The 22518-nt window shown below is 47.3% G+C and overlaps 1 protein-coding gene across 3 annotated transcripts in view; it reads right to left on the minus strand.

Annotated features, from left to right (window-relative positions):
* Positions 1-164: 164 nt before the first annotated feature.
* The window catches only part of cltcl1 (clathrin, heavy chain-like 1), a 27129-nt gene continuing 4775 nt past the window's right edge, over positions 165-22518 (minus strand). Inside the window, exons 2-33 of one of the 3 annotated variants that reach the window (XM_068604464.1) lie at positions 20410-20617; positions 18450-18718; positions 17404-17565; positions 17096-17209; positions 16831-17004; positions 16530-16727; positions 15802-16002; positions 15557-15709; positions 15264-15386; positions 14679-14816; positions 14432-14596; positions 14159-14339; positions 13871-14034; positions 13666-13791; positions 13449-13591; positions 13002-13236; positions 12119-12241; positions 11710-11855; positions 11421-11604; positions 10170-10362; positions 9363-9520; positions 9088-9252; positions 7695-7970; positions 6151-6300; positions 5939-6070; positions 5697-5807; positions 5003-5173; positions 4655-4876; positions 4309-4329; positions 2364-2439; positions 1475-1595; positions 165-1086 (exon numbers count right to left, since the gene is read on the minus strand). In XM_068604464.1, the coding sequence (XP_068460565.1) occupies positions 1011-1086; positions 1475-1595; positions 2364-2439; positions 4309-4329; positions 4655-4876; positions 5003-5173; positions 5697-5807; positions 5939-6070; positions 6151-6300; positions 7695-7970; positions 9088-9252; positions 9363-9520; positions 10170-10362; positions 11421-11604; positions 11710-11855; positions 12119-12241; positions 13002-13236; positions 13449-13591; positions 13666-13791; positions 13871-14034; positions 14159-14339; positions 14432-14596; positions 14679-14816; positions 15264-15386; positions 15557-15709; positions 15802-16002; positions 16530-16727; positions 16831-17004; positions 17096-17209; positions 17404-17565; positions 18450-18718; positions 20410-20617 (5079 nt within the window). In that variant the 3' untranslated portion in view covers positions 165-1010. Of the gene's footprint in view, positions 1087-1474; positions 1596-2363; positions 2440-4302; positions 4330-4654; positions 4877-5002; positions 5174-5696; positions 5808-5938; positions 6071-6150; positions 6301-7694; positions 7971-9087; positions 9253-9362; positions 9521-10169; positions 10363-11420; positions 11605-11709; positions 11856-12118; positions 12242-13001; positions 13237-13448; positions 13592-13665; positions 13792-13870; positions 14035-14158; positions 14340-14431; positions 14597-14678; positions 14817-15263; positions 15387-15556; positions 15710-15801; positions 16003-16529; positions 16728-16830; positions 17005-17095; positions 17210-17403; positions 17566-18449; positions 18719-20409; positions 20618-22518 lie in introns of all 3 variants that reach the window. The other 2 variants (XM_068604462.1, XM_068604465.1) reach the window with 2 other exon arrangements.

Here is a 22518-nt window from a genome sequence, read left to right on the forward strand (position 1 = left end):
CACACCTCCAGAAGCACACAAACAGAGCCCATGGAGCCTGCACATATAGTTCCCCTGACGTGAAGGAAGTAGAAAAAAATGCACCAATAAAACTGTGTGTGTGTGTGAGTGTGAGTGTGTGTGTGTGTGTGTGTGTGTGAGTGTGTGTGTCACAGGGACCGACAGTAAGTAAACGAATCGACTGAAGTGTCACCGGTTGGAGCGGCTTCGCCTCAACACGTTGCCATTTATTAACCCTGCTGTTTGTTTGATTTACTTTTTTTTGTTGCGTTTTGTCATTTTCTTACAAAAATCATTATGCTTCATAGGACTACACACACACGCGCGCACACACACAGAGACAGACACACATACACTATAGACAGTACACACCGTAATATTTGACTCCTTTGATCAGTTAGGCGTTTCAATACATCTTAAATTAGACAGTTTTCAGTACAATATGATTTTTGTCGTCGCTGAACCGACTGAAGCGTCTTCGGCGTCGGCGATACTCGAGACACACTCGAGTGGAACATGACGGTTGTGCTCCTGGTTGCAGCATTATAGTTTGGCAGCACATGCACACACTACAGCAATTACTACTTTTTTTAAATGTCCTTTTTTTATTATGATAATTATAATCGTTTTTCTTTCTTTCTCTCTTTCCGTCACAAGCGTCCTGAAACTCCAGATCCAAAAACCTCTGAAACCGGCGAAAAAAGTGTGTTTTTTTTTTTGCAGGCAGCAAAGGGTGGAGATGGACATTTCATCGAGTGTCTCTTGGCTTTATGCGCACACACGCACGCACATCCATCCATACACAGACCGAACCGCAACCTCGTTACAAACACGTCTTCTTAGTTGGTACAGCAAACACTTTGTACCTGTTGCCAGAGGACGAACATGAACTATTGCACAGAAACCGGCTTTCCAATCAGAGCATGAGACAGTTGTGGAATTAAACATTTGAGATTTGAGTCCATTTTTTCTCTTCTTCGTCCTCCCCCCCTTCATCATCATCATCATCATCAAAAGTGTGTAAGGCCGTTCGTAGCAGTGCTTTTACAACTCCTCGGTAACAAAGTCTCATTCAGTGCCGAATCTCTGGGGAGGAAAAAACAAACACAAATCAAATCCAAAAAAAAAAAAAAAAAAAAGCTGCTCTATGGTTAATAAAGTCTACATGGAACAGCAGGACAGAAGGTCACTAATGTTGTCCTTGGTTTTGTTAAATTCATGCCGAGTAGATCAGTGATGCAGGGAGGGGGGGGGGGGGGGCTCAGGTCAGTCCTTTCTGTGGGGGGGGGGGGGGCAGCAGAGGTGAAGTGTTTCTATTGCAGTTTCAGGGGCGTCGACCCAGTTGAGTTTCTGGTGTCGAACCCAGAGCAGCGCGGTCCAGTGTGGTTCAGGTCCAAGGGGTGTGTGTGTGTGTGTGTGTGTGTTGGGGAGGAGAGGTGGGAGCAGGGGGGGGGGGGGGTCGGGGGTCTTTTACATGTTGAAGCCGTAAGCGGGCTGAGCCGGGAACCCCGCGGGCGCGGCCGGGTAGCCGTAGCCGGGGTACGCCGGCTGGGGAGTCACCGGAGCCGGAGAGGGGGGCAACATCAGCTGCTGACCTGAGCGCACAAACACACAAACACACAGACGGTAAATACATGGAGGGAACATTTGGAATTGAGTTTTCTTCTTGGGCGTAAAAAAAAAAAAAAAAAATGTGTAAAAAAAAAAAAAAAGTTTGTCAGCTTTTCAATTGCAAAATATATTTTCTTTTAAAAAAAACAACTGTTGTGGCCAAAAGTTTGTGGACTAATGGCACTACTTTCAATTAAGTTGGGCTGAAAATACAATTTCATCAAACAAGTTGTTAATACTGTAAAAGTTGGGTTACAAAAGGCGCTACTACCTTTCAGTGGGCGTCCGTGCTAGCTCCCCACTGTAGCTAGCTAGCGCTGCTGCTAGTGCTCCGCTAGTGCATCGCTAGTTCTCCGCTAGTTAATAGCTAGTTCTCCGCTAGCTAATAGCTAGCTCCATCGAAGATAGCAGGACCAGCTCCAGTAGCAGCAGCTAACAGGGAGCTAGCAGCAGCAGCTAACAGGGAGCTAGCAGCAGCGCTAGCTTGCTACAGCGAGGACAGCCATCGAAGGCAGGAGCGGCTTATCACCCGACTTTTACGGTACGTGTTGTTTGATGCGGACATGAAGCTTTGTTTACTGATGTGTTTTTTTATTGTGCGTGGACCCGTTTACTGTAATTGGGCTGGAAACTGGAACTTGAACTTTGCCTTCATGCAATCTGGATATCTTGAGTTAATTTCAATACAGACAGACATTTTTTTTCCCCCCACACAGAAACTACGTCGCGCTACCGGGAAAAAAACAACCCACCAAACACTATCGGCTGAGGCTCCGTCACCTCCTCTTCGGTTTTCCTTTGGCTGTCTGCCTCGTCCAGCTTGTCCACCTGAGGGCAACAGAGACAAGAGGACGCGTCAGACAGCAGGGACACACACACACACACACACACACACACACACAAACACACACACACAGGCATTTAGAATAAATTCTAAATGGAAGATTAATTTGCTGGCAGTGTTTTTTTATGACTGGTTAGATGTTTCACTCCCGAGAGACAAAACCACACACAGCACGCAGGGTTACCTGAGAGAAGACGCCATGCAGCCGCCGCTACAAACGTTAGGTCAACAATCACCGGCCCCACCGCAACAACAACTAAAGCAACAACTCAACCCCCAGTGGTACGAAACCACGCTGAGACAACTAGCACCGAGAAATTACCGCTAACAAAACCCGGAAGCAATGTCTCTTTCCAGGTATGTCTTTATGTTATTTTACAGGACAGCACCGTAAAAGCCGCTACTACTTTCGGTAGGTGTCCCTGCTAGCTCCCCGCTGCAGCCAGCACTGCGCTAGCTCGCTGCTAGCTCCCAGACAACCACCAAAGCGGGACAAGCCCCGGCTTGACGCAGGTACGAGGGCAGGAGCAGCAGCAACGGGGAGCTAGCAGCAGCGCTAGCTCGCTGCAGCGGGGAGCTAGCAGCAGCGCTAGCTTGCTGCAGCGCTTGCACCCACCGAAGGTAGTAGCGGCTTGTTACACGACTTTTACGATATACAGTTAGCTCTAAACCAATTTCTTTCTGACAAAGAATAATTCACAGACCTCATTGTCGACTGAACAGTTTCCAATGAAGACCGTTGACAAGCTCTTCGGATTTTTATGCATTTAAAGATCATCGCTGGGTCCTCCGTGACCTTCAGTTTGTGTTTCGTAGCCCTGCGCTAACCCAACAGTCTGGGACTAAAACGTGTTAGCCGGCAGCTCCTGGTCTTGTACATTCACTGAAATATTCTGGATGAAAACCAATAAAAGCCACTTTGACACACGATGCAGCCCCAGGAGAGAGGAGTTAGAGGGTGAGAGGGATCTGTTAGGTCAGGACGGACTAATCCTGAACTACAAGCATGGCGCGCAGGCTTTTGGCTCCAGACGCCAACACGGCGGTTCAAGTCAAAAAAAGGGCTCTCGACCGGGCCCAGACTTCTTGTCCACCTCCTGGATGACAGATTACAGTGAAAATCTAGAAAGTTTGTTCAACCGTGAAGTTACACGGCGACCTTTAACCAATTTTCCATGACTTTAAACCAAATGTCCAGTTCTTTTAACCACATTTTCATGAATTTTAACCAAATTTAATGACTTTTCCATGACTTAAAACCACTTTTCCATGACTTTAAACCAAATGTCCATGAGCAAAGATTGTGTGAAATGTGTGTGTAAACAGTAAAAAGTGATAAAATGTAGTATTTAAACTAACAATGAGGATTCAAAGCATACAGTAAACCTTAAATGACTCAAATGAATGAGAGACAATAGTTTGATTAAAAGAATAAACATTTATATAGATGCCTGTATGTATGCTGCTGATATGTTGAGCCTCTTTCTTTTAAAAGCATGTTAATTATTTATAACTCAGTGTGAATGAACGTCATGAACACATGAATATAACACATTTACAGGACTTTTCCAGGCGTTCTCCATGACCGTGAGAACCCTGCTCGAGGCCGACAAACTCAAATTGCGTTTTTTAAATTTTTTGTGTTGGTGCCGAAGCGAAAGCCTGCACAAGCCGCCACCGCAGAGAGATTAAGGAGCTACGAGGCTGCGGTCCATGCTCGAGGCTCCACGCGTCACGAAACCTCGGGGATGAGTTGCCACGACATTAAAAAACAACAACAACAACAACAACAACAACACAGGACAGGACACTTAGGAGGAAATGATAAAAAAAAGAGGGCCAGAGACCGTCACCTTCGCTGCAAACTCATCAACCTGGAAGAGAAGCCAAAGAGATGACCTCAAGTGACCTCACATGTCTGCATTTTTTTAGACCAGAAGGAGTTCACTGTGAAAGAAAATACTGAACTAGCATTACTTAAGAAGGCCTAAACTAAAACTCCCCCGTATTTCTTTTTAAATACCTCCAGGAGACTATTGTCTCCCTCCCTGTCGGGACAGGCTGCTACAGGAGGATAAACAATGTGAGAAAACGAAAATAAAACAGTAAAATGCCCAATTTCCCCTCTGAAACAATATCCAATGCAACTTTTTTTAACGTCGAAGCAGAAACTGAGCCTTTGCATTGTTCTCAGCTCACCTTGGTCAGGTACTCCCTCATGACCTGGATGAAGAACGGCATGGCGAAGTCCATGATGTCGTGCCTCCAGGCCAGCTCCAGCACCACGTCGGGGTGCAGCAGGTCGTAGGAGGCGAACAGGCAGGCGGCGAAGCACTCCTTCCTGCCCTCCTCCAGGAACCACTGCAGCAGCGTCTCCGCCAGCTCGGCGTCCTTGGACTCGGCGGCGTAGAGCATGGCGTCCTGCGGGAAAGAGAAAAAAAAGGTTAAAGCCATGGTATTTTCTGTCTGCTTCGCTGTATGTAAAACGGACGAAGGGCGCCATCTGCAGGGGCGCGGCGGTACGTGCCCCCTCTTGGTCGCTCTTGCCTTGTAGAGCTTGTCCTTCTTGCAGAGCTCCACGCTCTGCCTCCAGCGGTTGTTGCCCTTGTAAAGGTAAGCGGCGATGCGGCGAAACTCGATCAGCTCGTGCTTCTCCAACCGCTGCGCCAGGCCAATGGTGTCGAAGTTGTCGTAGGCGTCGATGGACGCTCTGAGGCCCTGTGGGACCCCGAAAATAAAGAGGTGAGAAGAGGGATTGGACGTAGTCGCTGTGTGATGTCATCATGCAGGCGGCGACCTCTGGCTTTAGCAAGTGAAGCTAACGCGGGCGCGACTTAAACTTCTTTCACTCTCTTTCGTTGTATTGGCCGTGGACATCTTGGTTTTTGACACGCTAACCAAGATTTTTCTTTTTCGGGGGCGACCAGGTAACGACCTGTCAATCACCGTGTAGCCCCGCCCTAAAACATACCCTGCTTTATGGGCCGTTTGACTCTAAAAGGACGAACGTTTACGAAATCAACATCATGTAGTATTGAAGAAGACTTGAAACTATAAATTGAGACCATAAACTCATGTTTACTTTTACACAATCTGACATTAGTCGCCCCCTGCTGGTCAGTAGAGAGACTGCGAGTTTAAAGGCACTTCCCCCGTGAGCTTTAATTATTACTACACATCGACTTAGCGTTTCAAAAGTGCCCCTCAAGATCTACACGAGGCAAGATACTGGCTGAGAGACCTGGTAGTCTTCCTCCTCCGTCAGCAGGTTGTTGAGGGCTTCGTTGACCGACTTGTTGTTGTGACTCTGGACGGACCTCAGGTAAGGCTTGACCACCTGCAGCTGGTTCACCTGGTGGAGCAAAAACAACCGGCGATCACGTCATAACCACCACCCTGAAAAGAGGAGCCCCAGAGGCTTTGGGGGCGGGGTTTACCAGGCTTTGGGGGCGGGGTTTACCAGGCTTTGGGGGCGGGGTTTACCTTGCTGAAGAAGGCGACGGCTCGGCTGTGATCCAGCCGCGGGGACAAGATGGCCAGCAGGTCGTTCAGCAGCAGCGGTTTGTATTCCAGGTAGAAGAAAAGAGACTTGTAGTACAACTCCAGGTTGGCGACCTGAGAGGTGGAAATAGCGACACGTTGAAAAAACAAAAAAAAAGGCCACAAAAGATGTTGTAGGAAAACGGTCGGCTCACCTTGGCGATGATGTCCTTGAACGGCCCTTCTTTCCACGCGTCCGTGGCGTGCGACATCATCGTGATGGCGGCGTTGTCGAACTCCTCGTATTTATCGTAGAGGAAAACCAGCTCCGCCCATAAGTGGGACTGCTCCGCCGCGCGCAGGACCTGCAGAACACGCAGAACACGCAGAACCGAGTCCGTCAAGCTCTGTGGGGTTGACGTCCTGGACTCCACTTCCTTTAGTTTTGGGGGGTGAAAACGTGACTTTGTGCCTCGTTTGCGTTTCTTTAAAGCGATCACAACGATGTCGGGAGACACTTCAGAGAACTGCTTTCACACTCCAAGAAACATTTAGGCCTAATATTAAAATGTATTTTAAATTGCATGTACAATTTCCATCCATCTGGATTACACAGTTCAACATACACAAGATTGTTGTATTGTGAGTGAGAGAGTGTGTTTGTGAGTGAAAGAGAGTGAAAAAGTGTGTGTGAGAGAGTGAGAGTGTGTGTGAGAGTGAGAGAGTGTGAGCGAGCGAGAGAGAACGTGTGTGTGAGAGTGAAAAAGAAAGTGAATAAGTGAGAGAGTGTGTGTGAGAGTGAGAGAGTGAGCGAGTGAGAGTGAGCGAGCGAGAATGTGTGTGAGAGTGAGACAGAGTGAGTGAGTGAGAGTGAGCGAGAATGTGTGTGAGAGAGTGAAAGAGAGTGTGTTTGTGAGAGAGAGAGTGAAAAAGTGTGTGTGACAGAGTGAGAGTGTGTGAGCGAGCGAGCGAGAATGTGTGTGTGAGAGTGAAAGAGAGAGTGGAAGAGAGTGAATGAACGTGTGCGAGTGTGAGAGTGTATGTGAGAGTGAGAGTGAGAATGTGTGTGAGAAGGTGAGAGAGAGTGTGTGTGAGAGAGTGAGCGAGTGAGAATGCATTTGTGAGAGTGAAAGAGAAAGTAAAAGTGTGTGTGTGAGAGAGTAAGAGTGAGTGAGAGAGTGAGCAAGTGAGAATGTGTTTGAGAGGGTGAAAGAGGGAAAAAGTGTGTGTGAGAGAGTGAGAATGTGTTTGTGAGAGTGAGAATGTGTTTGTGAGAGTGAGAGAGTGAATAAGTGAGCGAGAGAGTGAAAGAGTGTGTGTGAGTGAGAGAGTGAGTGAGTGTGTGAGTGAGAGTGTGTGTGAGAGAAAGTGAGTGTGAGTGAGCGAGTGAGAGAGAGTGTGTGAGAGTGAGTGATAGCGTGTGTGTGAGAGCGAGGGTGTGTGTGAGAAAGCGCAAGTGAGAGAGTGTGAGTGAGCGAGTGAGAGAGAGAGTGTGTGAGAGCGAGGGTGTGTGTGGGTGTGCGAGAGAGAGTGTGTGTGTGTGTGAGAGAGAGAGTATGTGTGTGAGAGAGAGAGAGTGTGTGAGAGTGAAAGAGCGAGTGAGAGAGTGCGAGTGAAAAAAACCTCGTCACTCCTCAACGAGTCTCCTGATTGAACGACGTCTCAGAACAACAAAGCGCCGACGCTTCAAACCCGCGATGACGTCACAGGACACGCGGCGAGGAGTTCCCGCCGCACGACGTCGTCGGCAGCGTCTCACCTTGGGGATGTTGACTCTGGACCAGAAGAGCTCCAGGTGCTCCCTCATCTTCTGGGGCTTGAACTTGGAGTAGAGGATGGCGAGCTCGGTGAACATGCCCATGTGGGCGCGCTCCAGGCCCAGCGCCGCCTCCAGCAGCGCGATGAGCTCCTCGAAGTAGCCGCGGTCCTGGTAGTAGCCGATCAGGTCCTCCAGCTCGTCGGCGTGGATCACGATGTGGAGGCCGCAGATCTGCGCCAGCCGGAACTCCTCGCCGTCCACGCAGGCGAAGCACACCTGGAGGCCGGGAAGGAAGGAGAGAGTCCTGATTGTGACTTTGAGACCGCGCGAGAGGCGCACGCGCTCTTACTTTCTCATCATTTTCACTTTTCACAATGACCGTTATCTTCTTTTCTTTTGGTCATAATTATGTTTTTTTTTTGGGGTCCTAATTTTTTTTGTCAGAATTTTTTTCATATTTTTTTTTGTCATGAAAAAAAAATGTAAAAAAAGTATGACAAAGAAATAAGTGACAAAAAACATTGACAAAATTTTTTTTTTTTGTCATATTTTTTTGTCACTTATTTTTTTGTCATACTTTTTTGTAATTTTCTTCTGTCATACTTTTGGCCGATTTTTTTTGTCACTTTTCTTAGTCATACTTTTTTTGTCATGAAAAAAAAAATGACAAAAAAGTATGACAAAAAAAATCTGACAAAAGTATGACAAAAAACATTGACAAAAAAAATGACAAAATGTCTTTTTGTCATAATATTTTTTGTCACTTATTTTTTGGTCATACTTTTTTTGTCTTTTTTTGTAATTTTCTTCTGTCATACTTTTTTTGTCCTAATTTTTTTTTGTCATTTTTTGTCATCATTTTTGTCACTTTCTTTTGGCCGATTTTTTTTGTCACTTTTTTTTGTGACTTATTTTTTTGTAATTTTTTTTTTTTGGTCATTTTTTTTTTTTGGTCATTTTTTTTTTTTGGTCATTTTTTTGTCATCATTTTTGTCACTTTCTTTTGGCCGATTTTTTTTGTCACTTTTTTTTGTCACTTTTTTTGTGACTTATTTTTTTGTCTTTTTTTGGGGGGGTAATTTTATTCTGTCACTCTTTTTGTCATAATGTTTTTTGTCATTTCTTTTTCATAATTTTTTTTGTCATTTTTTTGTCATCATTTTTGTCACTTTCTTTTGGCCGATTTTTTTTTGTCATACATTTTTTTGTCACTTTTCTTAGTCATACTTTTTATTGTCATACTTTTTATTGTCATACTTTTTTTTGTCATACTTTTTTTTGGCATCATGACTTTTTTTTGTTGTCGTCATAATTATGGCTTTTTTGGAAGCCCAGACTACCAGACAGCACTTCACCTGAGAGTAAAAAGCTGTAATGTTCCATGAGCCGTTACCTCCTTCCACGTCCGCGTGCTGTTGGCCTTCCGGCCGCTGTCCACGGCCGCCTGGTACTCCCCGAGGTGGACCAGCGTGGACGCGAGGCGGGCGAAGTTGGACACGTTGTTGTACAAGAGCTTGGCCGCCTCGTGCATCCCCTCGTCGTAACAGCGGTCGCCCACCTGCAGAGAGGAAGACGGGGGGGGGGAAAAAAAAGACGTTACACAACTCCTGCGCGACGGCGAGGCGGCCATCTTTGAATGCACGCAGGCCGGGGACGCGACTCCTGCACCTGCTGGATGTGAGCGTTGTTGGGCCCGCTCACGAACTCCTCCAGCTCGGCCAGGCGGTTCGTTTTCGCCAAAGCGAAGATGAGCTCCGTCTCCACGTACGACTCTCGCGCTTTCTTACGAGCCATCTGGAGGAACTTCACCAAGTCTTCCCAGTTATCTGCAGCGACGACGACAACGACAACAACAACACAAAGACGCCTTTTAGGATCACGTCAACTTTTAAACTGTGGAGCCAGTTTTGGCTCCAGACCTCCTTTTCTCTGTTTGAGTCGTCGTAAGAACCCCAAATTAATTCCAGTACTTGTGTTTATTGTGTGTATTTGTTCAGCAAAGTCTTGGGAAAAAATGTATACCTGCAAAAAAAAAAAAAAAAAAAAATCAGAATTTTTTTTGTCACTTTTTTTTGGTCCAAATTTTTTTTTACTTATTTTTTGTCATATTTTTTTTTTTTTTACTTTTTTTGTCGCTTTTTTTTGTTATACTTTTTTTTTGTCATAATTTTTTTGTCGTACGTTTTTGTCACCTTTTTTAGTCATACTTTGTCATATTTTTTTGTCATACCTTTGTCACTTTTTTTGTCATAATTTTTTGTCGCTTTTGTTTTGTCATACGTTTTTTTCACTTTTTTTGTCAGATTTTTTTTGGGCACTTTTTGTCATCATTTTTCTTTGTCTTATTTTTGTCACTTATTTTGTCATAATGTTTTTTGTTCTGATTTTTTTTTGGGCATACTTTTGTCACTTTTTTGTCATAATTTTTCCTTTGTCATTTTATTTTAGTCATTTTTTTGCAGAAAGGCGTCCCACCGTTCTTGCTGGCCGCGTTCACCACCTCCATGTACGCCGAGGGGTCGACGGCCTTGATGTACGAGTCGATGGCCTCCTTCACCAGCTCCCTCTGCAGCTGCGCTCGGGCCAGCTGGCTCCACACCGCCGGCTCGTTGCAGCGCTCGGCGAACTCGTAGGCGCGGTCCAAGTTCCCGATGTGCTCGATCAACACCTGAAGGACGGAGAGAGAGCGGGACGAGAACTCATGGTGAGATACGACGAGCGGCTCAGACAGAAGAAACGCTGGAAGACGGACGCGGGATGGCATCCCATAATACAAGAGCAGAGGAATGTTATGGATGCTGATTTATACATTTATGTGACAGCGATTATTTAACTGTGTGAGAGAGAGAGAGTGTGAGAGAGTGTGTGTGAGTGTGTGTGAGAGAGTGAGTGAATGAGTGTGTGTGAGAGAGTGAGTGTGTGAGAGTGTGTGAGAGAGTGTGTGAGAGAGAGAGAGCAAGAGAGTGAGAATGTGAGAGAGTGTGAGAGTAAGTGAGTGTGTGAGAGTGTGACAGTGTGTGAGAGAAAGAGTAAGTGAGAGTGTGTGAGAGAGTGAGAAAGAGAGTAAGAAAGAGAGTGAGTGTGTGTGAGTAAGAGTGTGTGTGAGTGAGAGAGTGTGTGAGAAAGTGAGAAAGAGAGAGTGTGAGAGAGAAAGAGAGTGTGTGACAGAGAGACTGAGAAAAAGAGTGAGAGAGAGTGAGAGTGTGTGAGTGTGTGCGTGTGAGTGAGAGAGAGTGAGAGAGTGTGTGAGAGTGAGAGAGAGAGAGAGTGAGAGAGAGAAAGAGAGAGTGTGTGAGAGTGAGAGTGTGTGTGAGTGAGTGAGAGAGAGTGTGTGAGAAAGTGAGAAAGAGAGAGAGTGTGTGAGAGTAAGAGAGAAAGAGAGAGAGTGTGTGAGTGAGTGAGAGTGAGAGAGAGAGAGTGAGAGAGAGAAAGAGAGAGTTTGTGAGAGTGAGAGTGTGTGAGAAAGTGAGAAAGAGAGAGAGTGTGTGTGCGTGTGAGAGTGAGAGAGAGAGTGTGTGAGTGAGTTGTGTGTAAGTCTTCTACTCTTAAAACAGTAAAAACAAAATGACTTCTTTCAATCAGAAAACGTTTCCATGAGGTCACAACACAACTGATGGTTGTGCAACTTTTTACACAACCACGTTCTACTCCCTAATATAACTACTGTCGTACCGAGTACTCTGATCAGTACTCGGCTTCAGCAGAAACTGCAGTTTTCTTTCTCACCTGTATGGCCGAGGTGTTGACGTCAAACTTCTTGAAGATGGCGAAGGCTTCCTCGAAGAGCTCGTTGCTGATGGCGATGTTGGCGATGTCCGGAGCGTCGTAGTTGTCCAGCTTGTTGATGTACTCCATCACGCGAGTGCGGTCGGCCTTGATGGCCGTCAAGATGAGAAGGTTCTGGAGGTTTCTGAGCGGGGAGAGGCACGTCCGCTTATTAATATTATTATGAATAATAAAAAGGATCATCATCCCACCATGGTTTTCACCACAAATCCTCCGAGTGGCGCTGCACCTGTGCTCGCTGAAGACGGAGTTGTCGAGCACGATCTTCTCCAGCAGCTCGATCAGCTCGTTGGGCAGGTCCGCGGTCATGAAGGCCTTCACCGTGACCGACACCTCCTCTGGATCCTGCGTCTCCGACAGCGCCGTCTGCACCACCTGAGGCCAGACGGGACAAGGAGAGACGCACGAAATGTCAGAAACTTCCAGTCGGAGTCCATTTCTGTCCCACGAGGACCTGGAGGTGACGGTGTACCTTTAAGTAGCCAGAAAAGTACTTTTCCTTGTTGATTAATATGATTTAAAGCTCATCTGGATGTAACATACAATGTGCCAGTTAATATTTTAGTTTGATGTAATCTATTTTACCAGAAGTAAATGAAATGCAACATACGCACAAGGAAAAGAGTGGAGGTGCTCACCTGGTCGATGAGTTGTCTCCTGAAGGGATTGTTCTCCTCCAACACGTTCGCCCAGAGCTCGGCGTCTTTCCGTCGCACCAGGTAGCGAGCCTCGCTTTTAAATAAAGAGTTATCGTTGCACACCTGCAGGAGGAAGAGGAGGATGAGGAGGAGGAGGAAGGAAGGATAAAAAAGAAGTAGAAGAAGTGGAAAGAAATAGAAGAAGTAGAAAGAAGAAGATGAAAGGATAAAAAAGGAAGGAAGGAAGAAGAAGAAGAAGAAGAAGAAGAAGAAGAAGAAGAAGAAGAAGAAGAAGGATAAAAAGGAAGGAAGGAAGAAGAACAGATTAAAAAAAGGAAGGGAGAGAAATAAGAAAGAAGAAGGAGGAAGGAAGAAGAAAGAAGGAGAAAAAGAAGAAGGGATGAATGAGGAAGGAAGAAGGAGAAGAACAAGAATAACAAGAAGAAAGGATTAAGGAAGAAGAACGGATAAAAAAGGAAGGAAGAGAAAGAAGAATAAGAAAGAAGATGAAGGATGGAGGAAGGAAGAAGAAAGAAGAGGAAGAAAAAATGAAGAAAGAAGAAGAAGAAGAAGAAGAAGAAGAAGAAGAAGGATGAAGAAGAAGAAAAAGAAGTAGAAGAAAGGATAAAAAGAAAGGAAGAAGAATAAGAAAGAAGATGAACGATGGAGCAAAGAAGAAGAAAGAGAAAGAAGAGGAAGAAAAAATGAAGAAAGAAGAAGAAGGAAGAAGGATGAAGAAGAAGAAAAAGAAGTAGAAGAAAGGATAAAAAGGAAGGAAGAAGAATAAGAAAGAAGAAGGAGAAAGAAGAAGAAGAACAAGAAGAAGTGATTAACCCTCCTCCTCGTGACCTTGCCATCGGTCCTCTCCGTGGCTCCTCCTCACCTTGATGAGCTCCAGGTCACACTGTCCTCTCTCGTAGGCCACGCAGGCCAGGTGCGGGTCTCTCTTCTCGCAGTACTTGCCGACCACGGCGCTGTCGTAGAACGTGTTCTCCTTCAGGAAGCGCTCGGGCGTGTTGTTGCTGTCGATGTAGATCTTGGCCAGCGCGTTGTGCGTGGCCGGCTCCTCGCAGCCGTCGTGGGTACGAGACTCCAGCCACGAGAGCAGCAGCTTCAACCTGAGCGACAAAAAGAAAGAAAATGCAGCGTTTGAGGAGAAGTACGTTGCTGCAGTGCAGCGTGCGCACCACTAGGCGGCAGTGTGGCGCACGCAGCGGCGTCGCGCCGTCCTGGAAGAGCTCCTGTTCGTGCTTGTCGCGCCTCGAGGCCTCAACGCAGCCACTACATCTGGCTGAAGAGGTGCAAGCCGGCTCATCTCTTGGCCTCTCACCTGTTCCTCTTCTCCACCTCCTCCACCAGCTCGTCGGTGGAGAACTGCCCCCGCACCACCATGATCAGGTTCTTGATGACGTCCTCGGCGCAGTCCACGTCCAACAGGCCGCCGATCACCACCGGCAGGCGACTGGGGTTCACCTGAAAGGCACAACAGATGTCAGCGCGCACGCCGGCCTCCGCCTCGAGCCTCCGCTGCGGCGTGCAACTCCTACCTTCTGCACGTAGATCTCGATGTATTTCTGGAGGCTGTTGCGGTAGAGGTAGAGCACCAGGTCGTGCACGAAGTCGAAGCGATCGCACACGATGATGAGGGGAAGCTGGTCCGTGAGCTTGGCCTCCTGCGACCGGAAGGGCAAAGGTCAAAAGCTGCTGAATGAACACAATCGTGGAGCACTCCTTTAACACTTTTCTTTTTACCTTGAGGAAGTTTTTCACCCTCTCCGGGTCGTAGCAGTTGCTCTCCCTGCAGATGCGCTCCACCTCCTTGATCTGACCCGTTTTGCAGGCGGCCTGGATGTACTTGAAGTGGACGTCGGGCTCCTGGCTGAAATTCACAATCGACCCAAGGAAGTAAAACAAGCCTTGAATAGAGATGAAAAAGGGGGGCGGAGGGGATGTGGGAGGAAACGGCACAAAAAGAAAACAGTCAGCTCAATCTCTGCCGACCTGAAGCCAACATTTTAAACACCTGCGTGTGACACCTACCCTCGTAGCTCTTGAAGGACTCGAAGAGCTCCACTAGCGACTGCGTCCCCAGCTGCTCGTGATACTTGGACGCCACCTGGACGCACAGCTGCAGGTTCTGCCGGATGTTGGCCGACAACATGGCCCTCAGACACTCCACCGAGTCCTCCACCGACAGGGAGCCGAAGAAGTTCACCAGCCACTGAGAGGAGGAGGAGGAGGAGGAGGAGGAGAAGTGAGGGCGAGCTCCAAAAGGTGTTTGCAGTTTAAAAAAAGGTGTGTGTGTGTGCGCACCTCGGGGTTGAGCAGGTGCGTGTGCACCACGGCTCGCTTGATGTCGTACTGGTCGGTGTAGTGCTCCAGAGCCCTCTGCAGGAGCCCCGCCTTCTCGCACAGCTGGGCGACGTGCGGGCGGTCGTAGTGGGTGAACATCTGGTTGCCCAGGATCGCGTCTGCCACCTGCAAGAGTAACGCAAAAATGAAAGCAACGCAATGCACGCACGACACGCGCATTGTAACGTTCGATGAAACTCTGGGTCACCTGCGGGGCTTGCATGAGGTTCATCTCCAGCAGGCGCGTCTGCAGGTGTCCCTCGGCCGGCCGGTTGTTCTTCAGGGCGTCCAGCAGGAAGGAGGTGCACTGCTGGATCAGGTTGCCCTCCATGAACACGTCCACGATCTAACCCCAAAGGGGGGCAGGCGGGAGGGGCGAGAGAGAGGAGAATGAAGGGAAGGAGGCACAAAGCGAGGGAGGGGAAAATAGCGCGAACCTCCGGAGAGAGAGAGCGAGAGAGCGAGCGTGCACGGGGAGATTAATAGCTGCACGCCATTAGGAACCAGAGGCCCCGGCGGCCAGATGTTTCTTATTCAACGGCTTCTGTGAAATATGGGCGGCGACCTCGAGGGGAGATTACGGACCGAGCAGAGCGATGATGTTTGTGATGCTGGTGTGGGGGTCACTGACTCGGTGGATTCCTGGCATTGCTGGCACATCTGGAATAACACAGACGGAGACTCCCACACTGGGCACTTTGTGTGTGTTTGCGTGCAGGCGCGAGGGAGTGAACGAGCCGACAGCGTCCTGGACGTCTCTGAGGCCGTCGGCGCGCCCTCTGCGTGGCGTTACCTGGTTGGTGTTGGCCAGCGGCTCCTCGTCCTGCACCAGCATCTGGGCGAACTGCAGGCCCTGGTCCGGGTTGACGCGCATCACATTCCTCAGCAGGAACACCCAGTCCGGGGTGTAGCCCACCTAGAAAAGCGCCGCCGGTGAAGCAATCAAAAAAGGTTTAAAAGTCGCTCAAGAAGTTACGTTCTGTGCTGGATGTACAAACACGGTACGTGTAGCGTGTTTGCACATAAATGTGTTTTCTCTGCGTAAGGAAGTGCAGGATTAAAGGGCCGTTTCAGCCGTTTTTTTACCTTTTTAGCGTACAGCACGATCTTCTGGAACTGGCCGGTCTCGGCGAAGCACTGGATGACCTTGTTGGGGACGTTGGCTCTGAGGTACACGCTAAGAGCCAAGGTGGGGTCCGAGGCCTTCACCAGGTCCCCCAGCTCCTCCGAGCACTCCAGCTGCCACACACACAAAGAGTTAGATGACACTGACACACTGAGCGGCAGGTTTCTTTACGTCTAGTCCCCCACCGTCACCATCCCCGTCCCACCTTGTCCTCTTTCAGCCATTTCTCCAGCAGCTGCTTGCGCCCCTGCTGCAGGACGGGCCGGCACAGCTCCAGAGACTCAAACTTGTTGAGCTGGCCCTGGTCCAGCAGGATGCCGAAGTACTGCAACAGCGGCGAGGCCTGGCCCGGCTGGGCCGGGACGCTCTGGAACTTACGGATGGTCTCGGCCGTCCGCAGGATGCCCTGAGCGGAGGGAAGGACGGGAATGATCCACGCGTTCGGGCCGATCTTATTGGCAGAAATGCAAAGTAGCATTCACGACTGAAGCTGTTCCCTTTTGCAGACGGGCACGCCTCGAGGCGTCAAGAACAAAATGTACTGCGAGGAATCAAAACCGACAACGAGCCTGCAAACCAACCTCCACAATGACGGAAACTCATATCTTACATTCACGGCCATGACTTCATTGCGTCTGTAGAAACAAACAAGTCTGGTATTTCATGCATTATAAACCAAGGTTGAAGATCCTGTAAACTATTTTATTTGGCTGCAAAAGTCGGGTTACAAGCCGCTACTGCCTTCAGTGGGTGTCCCACCGCTAGCTCCCAGCTGCAGCCAGCTAGCGCTGCTGCTAGCTGTCTGCTAGCGCTGCTGCTAGCTCTACCTTGTCCCCTTGGAGTAGAACTGTGAGATGTGCATGTAAAAGCACCTTTTCTGGCTTTTCGCCAGGACATCCGGTGCACATTTGGTCGACGGACACCGGGCCGTACCTTCGGTGCTGACGCGGCGATCTTCGCGGCCTCTGAGTAACTTCCTTGGGCAAACAGAGTGTTGAACTTCCTGGCAAAGATCTCCTCGGCCCCGGCCAGGTTGGACCTCACGGCCATCCTCAGGGCCAGGTCGGGGTTCTGCAGGACGTTGGTGGCGTAGTTGACAATGTTTTCCTCCTCGACGCACACCGACAGAACCTGGAGAGAGAACACGCGTCGATACCGTTGGAAAACACGTGTTGGTCGTGTTTTTGAGGGGTTGTGACATTCAAGCGTTGATATGTTGTGTTTGTTTCCTCACCTGTCCCTTCTTGTTGACCCCGATGATGCCCGAGGTGGCTTCATGGGGGGCGGTCACAAAGATGGTCTCCGCACTGATTCGGTTCATGTAGATGCACACTCCAGACTCCAGGTCATACAGGTGGATGTAGCCGTACTTTGTGATCAGGTATATCACGCCGTGCTTATTCCCAATCTGAAGGGAGTGATCAGAGACAGAGATGTCATCCGCTGCCTTCACCCCTTTAGCACCAAACTACAGCGGGAGTGAAGGAGTCCTTCCTCACCTGCATAGCGACGGGAAAGTCTGTCTGGGCCTCCGGGGGGAAGAACACATCCACTGCTTTCTTAGCAAATGGCTGGTTTCCTGTCGCCGGCTGACCGACTTCAATGATGTGCAACTGGAAAAAGAAAGCCCACGTAAAGCCCTGACCACAGGAGGGGGAGGGGGGCAGCCGACCACGGCACAGCAAATGCAAAACACATCAAAAGGAGGAGTGGATGTGCTTCTATGACTCTTTCTTCAGCCATTTTGGAGGCAGAAAGACACAAAGCATACGGCGCGGTTGTTTCCTTTGTTCCAGGAGGCCCTCACCTTTCCCCCGGCCTGTGAGCGCACCGCGAAACAGAAGAGCGTGGAGGGTTTGGCGTTTCCCTCCACTTTGAACTCCCCGAAGGCGGCGGCGTGGCCCTCGATGGGCTGGGACACCTTCCTGTCGACGGAGTACAGCTGCATGGCTCCCACCACTCGGTTTTGCTGCAGGGCGACGAGAAAAAATCATTACGACTGCAAAAGGAACAGTTTTAGATTCGCTTGCTTGCACAGAGTTGGACAAGGAGATCGAGATTCTTGTCGGTGATCTGGAAAACTCAATTAGTCAGCTTTTCTTTTCCCACCCCCGCACCCTTCAACTCGAGCCGGCAACCTCCGGTTCTGAAGCGTGAAGACGAAGAGGAAGAGCCATAAACCTGCATTCTCTCTACCGGCCAGCAGGTGGCGACTTCTGACTCTATAGAAGTCTATGAGAAAATGACTTCTCCCTTTATTTATTCATTTATAGTCACTGTGAACTAAAACTGTCAGTGTTCGGTTCTTTCTGCGAAAAGCCTGGATGGTGACGGCCTAAAAAACAAAAACAAAGATGGCGCCACAAACAGGTGATGAGGTTTCCTCTATACAGTCCATCCAGTACGTTCTCTATGCTAAGCTACATATTTAGCATACAGACTTTTGTCAAGTAAGCAAATAAGTGTACTTTCCCGGGAAAAAAATATTCCTTTTAGGTCTGAATCTTTTCTTCCTCCTAATGTTTCAGTTTGCAACCAATGAGATCAGTTTGATCAATCAGCTGAACGTTTGTTCATTCCCTTCATGGTTTCAGAATCAGTCATGTTAGCATCACACTGCTAACACACTTGACTTGCTGGTATTCCTGCATGTATCCACACTGGAAAGTGTTTTTTAAAGCTTTGTTTTTGGGTGTGAAAATGTAGGATTATTGTGGACGGAGACCAAAAAAAAAAGAAAGATCTCAGAGTGACCTTTCATGTGCGATGACGCTGCAGATGAGGGATCAGAGAGAGAGAGATAACTGGAGCTGCTTCCTCTAACAGGAGGCGTGAGTCGACACGTTTTCATACCTGCGCAGAGATCCCGATGAGCAGCAGCCACTTCTGCTGCTCGTCCGTCCTGTAGTTGATGATCTGGCAGCCCGCCAGGCTGGCGTGCCGGTCGAACACCTTGGCGGGCTGCGAGTCGCCCTCCATGCTCCAGTGGAAGACGGCCGTGTCCGTCACCAGGGCCACGGTGTTCACCGAGATCCACTTCCAGAACATGACCTCCTCCGTCATGGCGTGCGCCTTCACCTTGCTCTTCATCTCGATGTTGAAGATCTGCAGCGTCTTGGCGGCTGAGCGGACGGCGAGGAGGCGGAGAGCAGACGTGAGACAGACCGCCAGCGGGGGAACACCTTTATTTATTATCGGCTTTATCATCGTTTTACATGAATAATGAAACGTGAAGAAACATTTCAACAGGCATGAACGTGAATTTGTGGATGTTTGTGGAGATATATTTTATAATTCATATATATATATATATATATATATATATATATATATATATATATATATATATATATATATATTTTTTTTTTAATGAAATATAATATACATTATTAAATAGAAAAGAAATATATATATATATATATATATTTCTTTTCTATTTAATAATGTATATTATATTTCATTTAAAAAAAATATATATATATATATATATATTTTCATTTATATTTATATATATTTATATTTATATTCATATATATTTCATTTAAAATATATATATATATATATATATTTATTTTTTTAAATGAAATATAATATATATTATTAAATAGAAAAGAAAAACAAATATATATATATATATATATATATATATATTCTTAAATGTAATGTATATACATATTATTAAATATAATTAAATAAAATATATATAATATATAATTTAAATATATATATAATTAAATAGTATATATATATAATTTTTATATATATATTATATATATATATAATTAAATCTGATATATATATAGATATATATATCACACGAGAGTAACAACATTTTGTGTATTGCTGATTTATATATATATATATATATATATATATATAGATATATATATCACACGAGAGTAACAACATTTTGTGTATTGCTGATTTATATATATATATATATATATATATATATATATATATATATATATATATATATATATATATATATATATATATATCCTGCGTCTAGTCACACAGAGGTTTGTTTGTATTTGTGCACGTTTCTTTGCAGCAATCCGTCTATAGAAATGTCCGCTGTCACCTCAATACACTACAGTTGAAAAGGAACGTCGTGACCACCACAAAGCAAATCATCATTCACCTCCATCAGTGAACCGTCATTCACAAATATCTCCAATTAGAGTGATCAAGATGTTCGTGCATGAGATATGAGTTATGTTCTGGGCTTGTTGTCGTCTATATCCACATTACTGATGACTCTTCATCCAGAACTCTCACTGAGTAAACGTCTTGGATGTCCTGCGCATCGCCCTGCAGCAGCTCCAACAAGGTCTTCATGACTAAAGTTGGAGCCGAGCTGCAGTAATGTTTCTGAGCTGCGGACCAGCAACAAACCTCCGTTTACAAACAAACAAACGAATGAGGAAATGAGTGACGGCATGATGGTTTATGTGAGAGAGAGACGGCCACTGTATCGGCACGACGGACGGAAAGCAACTCACCGTCTGAGAGTTCAGAAAGCAAGAGGGGAGGGGCGGGAGGGGGAGGGGGAGACAAGCAAAGTGTCAATCAGTAAGAACAGGTGAAGAGGAGGGGTCAGAGAGGCATTAGAGGCGGAAAAATTGATTTTTGCACGACCAATTTAGTATATCCTGGGCAATAAAACGCTGCGTATTTACAGCATTACGCCAGTAAATCTGTGAGACCCGAGGAGAGCGAGCCGGACTTCATCCCGGTGGGTTCTGAGCGGCGACAATGACCTCGGGCCGCTCGGCGCGCAACACGGCGCCGGCCGCGCCCCCCCGCTCACCTTTCAGGGCGATGACCTTGCTGGCCGGGTTCATGATGGCGCTGTCGGCGGAGATGGGCCTCCGGATGGGGTTGGTGGGGTCGGACATGTCCACGATCACCACCTGGTTCTGGTCGCCCACCTTCTCCCGGATGCAGATGAACTTGTCCGACTCCATGGTGAGGTAGCTGAACCCGATGTTGGCCGGGTTCACGCCCATGTTCTGCAGCTGGGACGAGAAGAAGAAACAAACAAGAATATTTAGCATTTCAGAGAGTAATTAAGCTTAATAAACAGTTCAGAACACACTGGAATGTACATTTTGAAGCGAGTATTACGTTTTTTTTACAACAAATACTTGCATGTGTTGACTTACAGTGGCTATTATACATTAAAGAATGCTACCTAATAATCATTAGAAAAGGATAAGCTGGTATTTGACCCGCAGTTTTATTAATTAAGCAAAAACTAGTCGAGGAAAAGTGCAACTTCACAGAGCTTTAAGGCCTCTGAAAGGAGTCGTCTCCATCGAGAGAACAACAACAACAACGAGGAAAAGAGCAGCGGGTGAAACAGAAATGCCAGCAGCTGACATTTGCCTTGCATGAGGGGGGAGGGAGGGAGGGAGGGAGGAAAGGAGGGAAGGATTGAAGGAGCACGGACCAGAACTGTGCTTCGATTTAAAATAGCAGAACGTTCTGCTCCAGTGTTTTTTCCCGGGGATTTTCTTAAATGTTGGTTTTCCCAGACAGGCGGGCTGGGAAAACCAGCGTGGGCACACGGGCAGCAACTCTTACTACAGCCGCTAATATCCTCTTGAACTTGAGCCTGATGATGATGTCATCATCATCATCATCATCAAACAACAATGCGTACGTTTAAATCTACTTTTTATTAGCAAAAATCCCGATGCGGCGGTTTTTCCCGCGGTGTTCCTCGTTGGACCGCAGCGGCCGAACAGAAGAATTATTGTGCTCATTTGTGGAACTGACCAGACCAAAAACATGCCCGCCCCACACACACACCACACACACACACACACACACACACACACACACACACACACACACACACACACACACACACACACACACACACACACACACACACACACAGCGAGGACTGAACCGACTGCATTATGCCGGCCGAGGCGAGCGGACAGGAATCCCTGCGCTCATCACAAGGACTGTACTATCCTCCAGCAGGCCGGCGACGTCCCGACCGCTCGGCCCTTTAAAGCGCGTCGTCTGCATAACAGGAAGGATGCGGCAGGAAGGATGTCATCATCATCATCCTCAGTGGGAGGAAGGGGGAGGAGGGGGTCTGGATGAATGAAGCCATTTCATGTCATCATTTCATTGTGCCGCTAACGTCTGCTGCGAAGCGTGTTTCCTCTAAACATCCGCCGAGAGCGGAGAAGGATCGACGGAAAACTCAAACAATAGAAGCTTCTTTTTTAAACACTTTTGTGAGTTGCTTAAGTTGTTTTTCAAGCAAAAACATCAACTCAGCTTATAAAATGTGAGGAATTCATGCTATAAATAATATAAATGTGTATTGTGGACAGCTGGACAAACAAAATGAACCATTGAAAGACTTTATCTTGCTCTCTGTGAAACCTGTTTTCTACATTTTCCTATAAAAATAAATGGCAGATTAATCAATGATGCGTGCAACAGTTCAATTTAAAACACTTCCAAGTCGGCTTTTAACCTTGAACCACTTTGCTTCGCCCGTTTCTGTAATGTACGTTTCTTAAATATTTCTCTGTTCAGCTGCAGCTCAGCGTGCAGCCGGTTTCTACGACATGAAGGCCTCGGAGAGAAAGACCTGAGGGAGGACTGGAGCCATATGCTGCATCTCCTCCAGACGTCCATCTCTGAGCGAGGGAGGGGAGGAAAGCCTCCATAAAGATAGCGTGCGGGGAGGGTGGAGGAGATAAGGAGTGAAAGGAGAAAGGAAAACAGGGAGGGTTGGGTTGGTGCTCGGAGGGACGCCGGGAGTGATGAATGTACCTTTTTATGAGATAGAAAGAAGGGAGGGGATGAGTAACACGGGCCTTTTGGGCAATCTCCAGCTCAGGGTGGGGCAACTGACTCACCAGACCTCCTCCACCCTCCTCCACCCTCC

This window comes from Clinocottus analis, unplaced genomic scaffold (assembly GCF_023055335.1).
Source record: "Clinocottus analis isolate CAN_PGR_092001 unplaced genomic scaffold, fCliAna1.0.p SCAF_7, whole genome shotgun sequence".
NCBI lineage: Eukaryota > Metazoa > Chordata > Actinopteri > Perciformes > Cottidae > Clinocottus > Clinocottus analis.